Here is a 13,040-nt window from a genome sequence, read left to right as displayed (position 1 = left end):
CAACCAGATTATAAGAATGACCACACTGGATCAGACCAGTTGTCCATCTAGCCCAGTATCCTGTCTTCCAACAGTTGACCGGTGCCAGATGCTCCAAGAGGGAATGAACAGAACCAGTCAATCTATTCAGTGATCCATCCTTTATCATCATCGTATCCCAGCTTCTGGCAGTCAGAGATTTAGGGACACTCAGAGTATGGGGTTGCATCCCTGACCATCTTTGCTAATGTCCTCCAATGGACCTGTCCTCCATGAACTTATCTAATTAGTTTTTGAACCCAGCTACACTTTTGGCCTTCACAACATCCCCTGGCAACAAGTTCCATGGGTTGACTGTGTGTTGTGTGAAGTACTTCCTTTTGTTTGTTTTATACCTATTGCCTATTAATTTCATTTGGTGACCCCCTTGTTCTTGTGTCATGCGAAGAAGTAAATAACATTTACCTATTCACTTTCTCCACACCAGTCATAATTTTATAAACCTCTATCATATCCCCCATTAGTCATCTCTTTTCTAAGTTGAACAGTCCCAGTCTTTTTAACCTCTCCCCATAGAGAAGCTGTTCCATACCCCCACATTGTTTTTGTTGCCCTTCTCTGTACTTTTTCCAATTCTAATATATCTTTTTTGAGATGGGACAACCAGTCGTGCATGTAGTATTCAATGTGTGGACATACCATGGATTTATACAGTGGCATTATGATATTTTCTGTCTTATTATCTATACCTTTCCTAATGGTTCCTAATATTGTTAGCTTTTTTGACTGCCGCTGCACACTGAGCCGATGTTTTCAGAGAACTATCCACAATGACTCCAAGATCTCTTTCTTGAGCTGTAACATCTAATTTAGACCCCCAGTATTTTGTATGATCCTCTGTTGATAAAGCAACTCTACTTCATTTTGGCTCAAACAAATAAAGCTTAACCTAAGTCATATTTTATGAATCAAAATGTTTTTTCAGTTTCCTTAAATTCTAACATATGTTATTATAAGTAAAAGTATTTTTAAAACTTAATTTTCTTTCCATACTTATGCTGTACATTGACTTTTTTCACATCATTCAGTATTGTACAGATAATGAAAACAGACTGTTGGTTTTCACTCTAGCTTAAAGTCAATTTCATAATCAAGCTCTGTTGTTTTAATTTAGATGGACTATAGGGGCCCAGGTGTTAGCATAAGCCAACTATTGTCCAACATGAAAAATTGTTAAACAAGGTCCAGAATTTGGTATACAGTGGCCTTGGGCTGTTTAGTACCATGGCAAACACACCATTAAGTTTTTTTTAATCTTTTATTAAAGATAAAGAAAAGAAGGGGAAAACCAGTTGGCTGGGAACAGTGAACTGCAGCCACTGGGAGCTGCGGGGGGCCATGCCTGTGGATGGTCAACATAAACAAAATGTCAAGCGGCCCACCAGCAGATTACCCTGATGGGACTCATGTCAAAAGTTGCCAATCCCTGTTATAGGCAATTGTGACCTCTTATTAACTTACATGTATTTGTTACAGTTGAGCTCACAATTTGTAGGCCCAATTATCACAACAGTTCTCATGCACTAGAACTTATTGCAATGTGTAGATGGCAAACCCTGCAAAGAGAATGTTTTTGTTTCCAGTTGACTTTTTATTTTCTTTTTTATTTTCTTCTTCTTTAATTAATGGAAGCATTTCTGTTGAGCTTACGTTTTGAAAAACTTATTTGGGTCAGTAAAACTCATTAGGCACTGCTATTGTTAGCATTCCCCTGGGATTTTTTCTTCCAACTGCATTTGTAAGTAAGCTTGGCAGGACTCAATTTCAATAACCTTTTGCCTGGTAAAGAATCAAATAAATGTTAACTACGAGGAAGGATATTGTTCTGCACATAAGACTGGATTTAGAGTCACTTTGAAACCACCCCAAATTCTCTTTTAACTTAAGCGCTGGAACAATGCCAGTTGCTCATTGTCTATGCATGACACAACTCCTGTCTTGACTAGACTTTCCAGATCTGTTTTGATGATCTGATGGCATATGGCAAACTCACGCTCTCCTTGTAACATTCGGGTGGGCTGCCTGGCTTATTGGACAGCTTTTACAGTGAAATATTACATGCTCTCCATTTCTCCTTTGAAAACCAAAGCATGTTCCTTTAATACTGTAGCTAGACGGCTTTACTTTCCTCCATCAAGTGAGCTTTTCGCCAATTCAGCTGGATCTTTTTGATCCATCACTGGCTTCTCATGTATGGGAATAAAGACCATAATCAGAGACATTGGAGCTCTCTATCTATGGAGTTTAACCTGCATGTCTATAGTCCCCATCATTGTCAGTGGCTCTCCCATGAATGTCAACAGAGCAATTCATGTAGATTGGAAGATACGCCTTTTCTGATATAAGCAATACTGACGCTTCTATATTCACTTCCATTCAAAGTGAAGGTTCTTCTAATAGTGGTGTTACCCAGAACCTGTAGCAAGGCCCTAATGTCATGAGGATGTGCATGGTCATATCTTCTCCAGAGCTATTCTTTCTATATTCTTCTTAGTTTTACTGCAGAAAATACAAGCTCCTTCTCTTCCCATGTCCCAGGGGCATGTTTTTGTCCTGTTTACTCGTATATGTTTTTCCTCTAGACATGTGTTTCTACTTGCAGACATATTCAGTGTGTCCCTTTCTACCCCAATACCAGGAAGGTAGGTCTCCAAACCAAAGCATCACTTCTAAATAATCTCGCTTGCTGCATCAGTGTCTGATATTTTGCTTCTGGTACATGAAGCCAGGCTCAGGTGAGCAGCACTTCTGTATTGTCTCTCTGCATGGACCACAGACCAGCGTGTCATCAGTATATGTCTGTTTCATTTGTTACATTACTTAGTAAGCAAGGCAAAGATGTGAACCTAGTCATACTGCAACAGTATTTATCTCATGACTCATCTCAAAACTCCCCTAAGGAATCAAAATTTTAATTATAACATATTTAAAACTACAAACCTGTCAACCGTTAGAGAATAGACAACTCTATTCTATTTCTTACATAAAGCAAGAGTTATGTTAAATAAGGAACAAATTCTCATGCCAACTGAGGCCCTGATTAAGCAAAGTACTTAGAAATATACTTATTAAGTTTATGCTTAAAGTTAAGCATATGCTTAAGTACCTTGAGGCCCAAATCATTTGAGCACATGCTTAACTTTAAGCGTGTGCTTTGCTGAATAGGAAGTGATTACTCACACGTTTAAAGTTAAGCACATACTTAAGTACCTTACTGAACTGGGGCCTTCAGATTACATTGCTCTGATGAATACATGGAGAACCACTCCCAGGTTGTGGGATACATATTATGGTCAATAGCTTCAGGTACCCCACCAATACTTGGCCTGCCCATGAGTAGCATATCAACAGCTGCCAGCCTATCACTGTAGGTAACAGCACCATAGAAACAGTATATCTCAAAATGATGTCACCACATCAGCCAGTTGGCATGATCCAATGTGTCAACACCACTAACAGAAGCAACAATTTCAGGCCACCATATTCAACCGTGACATAGATTAACACAAGATTGTTTTGCTGTCCAGAGGGTAGTTAAAGAGGTTTAATCCGATAGGCTATTTTATCTCTGAGTCACAGTAGTTCCATACTAATAGTTAAGGCCCTACCAAATTTACAGCCATGAAAAAAATGTCACAGACCGTGAAATGCGATCATCCCCCATGAAATCTGGCTATTGTGGGGGGGTCTACCGTTGGCTGGGCTCCAGCGGCTAGTCCTGGCCAGGCTGGGCAGGGAAAAGATTTCCTCCTCCCCCAGCTGCAGGAAGCTCTGCAGATGTGCTGCCTTCAGAGCTGGGCTCCCAGTCAGCAGTTGTGGAGCTTCCTACTGCAGCTTCCAGCGTGCTGCCCTTACTTCTGTGCTGCCTTCAGAGCTGAGCTGAAGTGAGAGCAGCCACTGAGCTTCCTGCAGCCAGGGGAGGCTCCTAGGGGTTGGGGGGGGTCTGACCCGGCCCCAGGAACAGCCCCTGCAGGGGAAGAGAAAGTCCTGTCCCAACGCAGCCCGGTTGGGACTAGCAGCTGGACCCCGGCGCACAGTAGGAGCCCCCAGCTTGAGCACTCCTAGCCCTGTCCCTCCCCAGCTCTGGGCCCAGTGCTTAGGGGTTAAAAGGACCTTGGGCAGGCTGTGGGAGGGGACCACAGCAGCCCCCTGACTGTGGGATCCTGGGCAGTTGCCCATCTGTAAGGCTGACCCCACCCCCACCTCAAAAGCGACAACCCCGCATACCCTGCAACCCTCACTTCTGTGCTGATGCCCCCACTAGCAGCAATGCAGAAGTAAGGGTGGCAATCCCACAACCCCCACCGCATCTCCCCTTTTTGGTCAGAACCCCCACAGTTACAACACTGTGAAATTTCAGATGTAAACATCTAAAAGCATAAAATTGACTATTTTTAAAATCCTATGACTTTGAAATTGACCAAAATGGACCATGAATTTGGTAGGGCCCTACTTATAGTCTTCTGTGCCACCAGGACAGAACTCCTCCAATTCCCAACAAGCCCTGCTGTGAGAGCAAGAGCCTGGTACAGCTTGCTTGCTTCTGGCCCTGCCACTTTCTCAACGCTTTATCTCCAGTGCCTGTTTTTTTGCCTTTCCATGTATCAAACAGAAAATCAGGAAAAATATAAAAACTGACAAGAAACAGAGGTATATAAGCTGGGGTTAAAGTTAAATATACAATTTTTAAGTGTTGTTTTAAATCTTTTCCCCACTCCTCTCTATGTGGTATTGTTATAGATTCCTAGATTCCAAGGCCAGAAGGGTCCATTGTGATCACCTAAGCTGATTTCCTGTTCACAAAAGCCATATAACTTCCCCAAAATAATTCCTGTTTGAATTAGATCATGTCTTAAAAATATATATGTGAGTTGAGTTAAATATATCTAAGTTGAGTTGCTATGAGTTGGGTTCAAACTTCGTTGAAACTGATGGGTGTGAATGCACCCTTCATTTAAGATAGCTGCAAGAGACATTAAGGCGCCTCACCTAAAACAAGGCAGAATGGAGTCTGTCCAAAAATTAGCATCATAAGCCTGGAGGGTTCCACTGGATATTTTTTTACCAGAGATATTTTGTGGGTGGGTGCGTGAGTGGGTGTGGGTGAATGGTGTGGCCTTGGGAGAAGCCCTGTGTTCAGGGAAACAGGACTTTGTACGTTCTCTGTAAATAAACAAAATTGCATCAAACAGATACCTATCATCAATTTCTCCTCCTAACTGGAACAACCTGCTAGACCCTGAACTGTGGCTAGCTGCTCCGGTCAAAAAGGGTAACAATATGCTGTCTGTTTAGAGCCTGAGTCTGAGCACTCACAGCCCCCACTGACGTTAGCACATTGCACAATCAGGTCCACATATTACAAGTTCTTCGGGGCAGGAACTGGTCGGATCATATGTCGGTAAATTACCTGGTGCCCTCTTAGGCATTAAACAAATGTAAACAATAACAGCCCATACCAGGCAAGCTAGACTTGCTGTCAAGAGAAACAGAGACAGAGGAAGATAGGCTGGGAAATTAAAAGAGAAAGGAAGGGAAGAAGAGAGCAGTTTTTACAATAAATGTGCATTCTATTTTCCTTCCAGGAACAAAATAGCAGAGCATCTGAAGGGGCACTGTGAGCCCAAGAATATTCAGCCTCAGACAAGATGAGGAGGGGAAACGAGCTGCTGTAACAAGTTTAAAAGCAACCTAGAAAGTGCTGAACTGTCTTAAACACTTTCTGTGTGTATCATCTGTTATTTCAACACTTGCCATGTATTTATTAAAACAGAATGATTTACTGTGTTAATATACCTATACAGTGTTATACAAACATCTGTATCATAAGTGTCCAACAAATCTTTTCTAAAAGCCATGTTAGCTTCACGTCCAACAATTTATAGCTGGATGAGGTCTCTTTTGAAGGTAGACAAATTCACACTTTCACTTGTGACCTCATAAATCATTACTGCACACTTATACATTCCCTGAACTGATTTTTCCAGTGAAGAGAGGGGAGAAAATAGTCAGCCTCCTATTACCCAAACTGAAATATCCCACTGCCCATCATTATACTGTGTAGTTCTGTGTGATGATGTCATATGACAAAGTTTTACTCAGCATGGGTTCATATCTATATTATATTGTAGTGTGTGGGAAAGTTTTGAAATAAGAGGAGAATCAGTTACTATAATGAGGGAAATCAGGGCTATAGTTTTAAGCAAAATGATCTTGGGGAATGGTTTGGATGATTCGGGGACTTCATAGTGGAATGGGGCCTTCTATGTTTGTGGCAGCTATTCTCAGCCACCCTCTCGTGGAATGAGTTTGGGGTGTTCAGCCTATTTTCTAGTGAATATGTGCTCTGTTCTACATCTCCAAGGTCCTGATCCAAAGCCCACTGAAATCAATGGGAGCCCTTCCACTGACTTCAATTAACTTTGGGATCTGGGCCCAAAGGTGGGCAATTTAACAACAACAACACTCTTTTGGAGCGGATCCAAGGTATGAAGCACCTCAGTGCTCCAGCTATTCCTAGCTGTCAGACTTGCCAGCATTGGCTATAGCCACCTGAGCATACATTACAGCAGCTCTCAAACTACTCTAAACTTACAACATAAACAGGAGCAGTCATCAGCCAGCGCCAGAATTCAGGGGTCATAAAGGTGGCCTTCACCCCTTTAGCCATACAGCTCAGACTCTGGGCCATTGCCTCAAAACAAAGAGAGACCTTCTCACTCGACTCTTCTGAGTGACAGCCACCTCATTATGTGATCAGGGCAGCCTCCTCCCCACACTGGCCCCCCACTTTTTCTCAGTCTGCCTAATATATATAAAGCAATGGGGCTGGGTTGCTTTATGAGAGGCTTTGACACTTCATATGCTCCTGCCTGGTCTCTGAATCCTTCCAATAAATATAGGAAAGAGAGGGGGTTTCTGTATTGGACTCATGTGGCCCTAGTGTCCAGAGTCCTTTAAAGATCCACACAGGTACCATATAAAATGACACTCCCCTACTACACATATTATTTTCAAAGTGCTTATAATGAGTTAATGGTTTGTATATGTGTGCACCCATTAACTATTCAGCAAACAGTTCCACCTTTAACTATATTTAGATGGAAATAGGATTTTTCTTCTTTGATTGACCATACTTGGTAAAACAAGTCCAATAAAATTCATGTTTTAATGTATTTTTAACAGCCCTGATATTTCGGGGAGGAGGGGAAGAATAATCTTCATGTAAATCTCTCTAGGCCAGTGATTCTCAACCGGGGGTATGTGTTTCTCTGTGGTTACGCAGAGGTCTTCCAGGGGATACACCAACTCATCGAGATATTTGCCTAGTTTTACAACAGGCTACATAAAAAGCACTAGCAAAGTCAGTACAAACTAAAATTTCATACAGACAAAATGAGAAAGTAAGCAATTTTTCAGTAATATTTCAGTAATACACTTTTGTATTTTTATGTCTGATTTTGTAAGCAAGTAGTTTTTAAGTGAGGTGAAACTTGGGGCATGCAAGAAAAAATCATCTTCCTGAAAGGGGTACAGTAGTCTGGAAAGGTTGAGACCCGCTGCTCTAGGCTGTTCCTGCCAACCCACCTTTTTCAAAGGTAACTTCTCCATGTAGCACGGTATCATTCCCTCTGAGTACTTCACCTCTCACTGTGACTTGTGGAAGGCTGTCTGTCAGCAGAGCTACCCCGATTGTCACATTTGCACCAGGCCTAATGTTCCGGGGACCTGTCACCAGAAATGTGGGTCTGGAAAACATAAAAGGGGAAGAGGAGTAAATCAAATCCACTCATCACAGTCTGGTATTTAATAATCTTGTTTTACAAAAGGCAATAACTATGTTGGTGACAAATTCTATATTTCTGCTGTTACACACACACCCTATTGTTCTTATATACCAATGCTAGAAGTCTAAATAATCAGATGGGTGAACTAGAGTGCCTTGTATTAAATGAGGATATTGATATAACAGGCATCACAGAAACTCGGTGGAATGAGGATAGACAATGAGACACGGTAATACCAGGGTACAAAATATATTGGAAGGACAGAACAGGTCGTGCTGGTGGGGGAGTGGCACTATATGTGGGAAAAAAGCATAGAATCAGATGAACCAAACTGTACCATTGAATCTCTATAGTAATAGTAATTCCATGCTGGAATAATAAGATAGTAATTCCATGCTGGAATAATAAGAATATAGCAGTAGGGATGTATTACCAACCACCTGACCAGGATGGTGATAGTGACTGTGAAATGCTCAGTGAGATTAGAGGGGCTATTAAAATAAAAAACTCAATAATAATGGGGGATTTCAACTATCCCCATATTGACTGGGTACAAATCACCTCAGGACGGGATGCAGAGATAAAGTTTCTTGACAACTTAAATGACTGCTTCTTGGAGCAGCTAGTCCTGGAACCCCCAAGAGGAGAGGAAATTCTTGATTTAGTCCTAAGTGAAGCACTGAATCAAGTCCAAGAGGTAAATATAGCTGGACCCCTTGGTAATAGTGACCATAATATAATTAAATTTAAATTCCCTGTGGCGGGGAAAACACCACAGCGGCCCAACACTGTAGCATTTAATTTCAGAAAGGAGAACTACACAAAAATGAGGAGGTTTGTTAAACAGAAATTAAAAGATACAGCACCAAAAGTAAAATCCCTCCAAGCTGCGTGGAAACTTTTTAAATAGATTTTATTTAAATACATTTAATAGAGGCTCAACTTAAATGTATACCCCAAACTGAAAAACATAGTAAGAGAACCAAAAAAGAGCCACCACGGCGAAACAACAAAGCAAAAGAAGCAATGAGAGGCAAAAAGGTATCCTTTAAAAAGTGGAAGTTAAATCCTAATGCGGAAAATAGAAAGGAGCATAAACTCTGGAAAATGAAGTGTAAAAATATAATTAGGAAGGCCAAAAAAGAATTTGAAGAACAGCTAGCCAAAGACTCAAAAAGTAATAGCAAAAAAAATTTTAAGTACATCAGAAGCAGGAAGCCTGCTGAACAACCAGTGGGGCTACTGGACAATCGAGATACTAAGGGAGCAATCAAGGACAATACGGCCATTGCGGAGAAACTAAATGAATTCTTTGCGTCGGTCTTCATGGTTGAGGATGTGAAGGAGACTCCCAAACCTGAGCCATTCTTTTTAGGTGACAAATCTGAGGAACTGTCCCAGATTGAGGTGTCATTAGAGGAGGTTTGGGAACAAATTGATAAACTAAACAGTAATAAGTCACCGGGACCAGATGGTATTCACCCAAGAATTCTGAAGGAACTCAAATGTGAAATTGCAGGACTACTAACTGTCGTCTGTAACCTATCATTTAAATCAGCTTCTGTACCAAATGACAGGAGGATAACTAATGTGACGCCAATTTTTAAAAAGGGCTCCAGAGGTGACCCCGGCAACTACAGGGTGTTAAACCTGACTTCAGTACCGGGCAAACCGGTTGAAACTATAGTAAAGAACAAAACTGTCAGACACATAGATGAACATAATTTGTTGGGGAATAGTCAACATAGTTTTTGTAAAGGGAAATCATGCCTCACCAATTTACTAGAATTCTTTGGGAAGTGGGGGTGGTCAACAAGCACGTGGACAAGGGGAATCCAGTGGATATAGTGACTTTAGATTTTCAGAAAGCCTTTGACAAGGTCCCTCGCCAAAGGCTCTTAAGCAAAGTAAGCAGTCATGGAATAAGAGGGAAAGTTCTCTCATGGATTGATAATTGGTTAAAAGATAGGAAACAAAGGGTAGGAATAAATGGTCAGTTTTCAGAATGGAGAGAGGTAACTAGTGGTGTCTCCAGGGGTCTGTATATTCATAAATGATCTGGAAAAGGGGGTAAATAGTGAGGTGGCAAAATTTGCAGATGATACAAAATTATTCAAGATAGTTAAGTCCCCGGCAGACTGCAAAGAGCTACAAAAGGATCTCTCAAAACTGAGTGACTGAGCAACAAAATAGCAGATGAAATTCAATGTTGATAAATGTAAAGTAATGCACATTGGAAAACATAATCCCAACTACACATATAAAATGATGGGGTCTAAATTAGCTGTTACCACTCAAGAAAGAGATCTTGGAGTCATTGTGGATAGTTCTCTGAAAACATCCACTCAATGTGCAGCGGCAGTCAAAAAAGCAAACAGAATGTTGGAAATCATTAAGAAAGGGATAAGAAGAAGACAGAAAATATCATATTGCCTCTATATAAATCCATGGTACACCCACAGCTTGAATACTGCATGCAGATGTGGTCGCCCCATCTCAAAAAAGATACATTGGAATTGGAAAAGGTTTAGAAAAGGGCAACAAAAATTATTAGGGGTATGGAACGGCTGCTGTATGAGGAACGATTAATAAAACTGGGACTTTTCAGCTTGGAAAAGAGATGACTAAAGGGGAATATGATAGAGGTCTATAAAATGATGACTGGTGTGGAGAAAGTAAATAAGGAACTGCTATTTACTCCTTCTCATAACACACGAACTAGGAGTCACCAAATGAAATTAATAGGCAGCAGGTTTAAAACAAACAAAGGAAGTATTTTTTATCACAACACACAGTCAACCTGTGGAACTCCTTGCCAGAGGATGTTGTGAAGGCCAAGACTATAATAGGGTTCAAAAAAGATCTAGATAAATTAATGGAGGATAGGTCCATCAATGGCTATTAGCGAGGATAGGGAAGGGATGGTGTCCCTAGCCTCTTTTGCCAGAAGCTGGGATTGAGCGACCGGGGATGGATCACTTGATGATTACATGTTCTGTTCATTTCCTCTGGGGCACTTGGCATTGATACTGGGCTAGACAGACCTTTGGTCTGACCCATTATGGCTATTCTTATGTTCACCCTACTGCATGTTGAGACAGAGGCTTATACAAATAATGTAGGCCAAAAGCCTAATGGGTAGAAATTGCCTCAAATAAATTGTACTCCATTTTGCTAGCCTTGAATTAGTAAGAAGAAATAGTTCTGAGTTTATTCTTTGCTGGGGGGTGTGTGTGTGTGTGTGTGTTTGTGTTACTAATTAACAGAAAAAAGACAACTGGGCTGGATGGTCAAGAGGGGATTTGTTAGATGGCAGATTTACGACCCTAAAGCAAAGGCATACACCCCAAGGACAACATAAGGAGTTGAGCCAGAGGGACAAGATAGGAAACAGCTGCAGATACTCCTGGTAACAACTCAAAATAATGCTGATTAAGAACAATCTTGAATACCTCATGATTGACAGCTCTGGTGTGACACAGCAAGGTCCATAGGTTTATATGGGAACTTATTATGATAAAAGAAGAGTGTGTTGCCATGGGACTTTGGGTTTGTTCTGCATCAGCATTGGAGCTTTGAATGCATTTAACAAAGACCCAGCTCCCCTCCCTTGTGTGCAGTTTCAGCTGGCCACTGGAACTGACTGAGCAACACTAAGGACTGGTAACTTTTAGATCCACCTGCAGAACCTTGCGGGGGGGGGGGGGGGGGGGTGAATGGAAGCATATGCTGATATTAATGCTTAAATTGTACTCTCAATAAATGCAGTGTATTGCCTTATCCCCTTTTAATAGATTGTGTGTGCTGCTTATAAGCATAACAGCATTACTGTACAAGCCCAATCATTTCACCTCCCTCTAATAGAGGGAAATTACACTGAAGATACTTTATTGATAGGGTAGTGTCAGTGCCAATGTCCAGTTTAACTCATTCGTTCTTTGCTACCTACCAAAATGGGAATCAAGCCCGGAAGCAAACTTACAAATTAATTTCTGGTAACACAGAAGTTACTCTTTGCAGGCAAAGCTCAATGCCAGTGCAGAGACCCACTAATGCCAATGGAACCTTAGGCGGGCACAGGGGGTCCACCCGCACAAAGGAACCTGCAGGATCGGGGCCTTTTGCGACTCATCTTCCTCCACCGACTTCAGTGGGAGGAGGCTAAGGCCCCAAGCTTAAAAAAATGCAACTTAAATCCCAAAGAAGCACCTAAAAGCTGTGGTTAGTCTGTGAAACTCCTAGAAAATAAACAAGAAAGAAAAGGGGAAAGCCGCACACCCATCTCAATGTTGCAGGCTCAGGTAATTTTGTGTCACAACAGATTTAGCATGGGAGAGGGCAAATCACAGTGAAACACAAGAGGAGATCCAAAAACGCATTCCCTATCTGGGAGGTTATTGAACTTAAAGCACCCTTCCCTGGCACAGAAAAGCAGAGGGATTTCTCTGGTTCCTCCTACCCATGACTCACTACGGGGGCCGGGGGGGGGCACACATTAATGTTACACGCAGTGCATGTGAAATGCACCGTACAGCAGTCGGAGTGGGCAAGCAGCTGGCTATAAAGTTTGCTCCATTTATTTGCAGTGCTGTGATCACTCTGGGAGGGAACGTCTCAGCGGGCCCCAGCTGAGGCCAATGACTGGCCATCGCTTTCTGCGGCCCCGATCCTGCTCCACTGGAAACGGGAGGATCCGGCCGCCGCAGCACCGCGTTCAGGCCTGAGTGGGGCACCGCACGCACGGCGCCTTGCCTCCAGCCAGCCCCCCTCTTCCCGCCCCCCGCGGCTCGCCCTCGTCCATACCCCGCCGCAGCCGACGCTGCCAGGAGACACGAGACGAGATGAAGGAAGGAGAGCGGAGCGGAGCCGCTCGGTGCAGCCCGGCCTGGGAACAGCATCCTGCTCCGGGAGTGTGCAAAGCGGCTCGCGGGATGCTGCTTGCCTCCTCACCTGGCTCCCGTCCCGCCGGAGCTGGCCGCAGGGCGGGGCGTGCCCGCTCGGGGAGTGAAAGAAGCTCCTTCTTGCCGCCCCACCCCGCCCTCTCGCTTTACGCGGGGCTCTTCCCAACCTTCCTCCCTGCTGCGAGGGCTGCGGGCTCCAAAATAGACCGGCCCGCTCCCCCCGCCCTGACACGGCCTCTGGCCCTTCCCTGCCAGCAGGGGCGGCTGCAGAGCGCGGGGAAGGGATGTGGCGGCGTTTGAAGCCTGCCGGCCA

The 13,040-nt window shown here is 43.0% G+C and overlaps 1 protein-coding gene across 1 annotated transcript in view; it reads right to left on the bottom strand.

Moving 5' to 3' along the window:
* CD109 (CD109 molecule) overlaps positions 1-13,040 on the bottom strand; it is a 115,338-nt gene extending 102,298 nt beyond the window's left edge. Inside the window, exons 1-2 of the mRNA XM_074947991.1 lie at positions 12,630-13,040; positions 7,627-7,787 (exon numbers count right to left, since the gene is read on the bottom strand). Of these exons, the coding sequence (XP_074804092.1) occupies positions 7,627-7,787; positions 12,630-12,724 (256 nt within the window). The 5' untranslated portion in view covers positions 12,725-13,040. The remainder of the gene's footprint in view (positions 1-7,626; positions 7,788-12,629) is intronic.

Source organism: Natator depressus, chromosome 3 (genome assembly GCF_965152275.1).
Source record: "Natator depressus isolate rNatDep1 chromosome 3, rNatDep2.hap1, whole genome shotgun sequence".
In the NCBI taxonomy this organism is placed as follows: domain Eukaryota; kingdom Metazoa; phylum Chordata; order Testudines; family Cheloniidae; genus Natator; species Natator depressus.
This window is presented reverse-complemented; position numbering and strand designations above follow the sequence as displayed.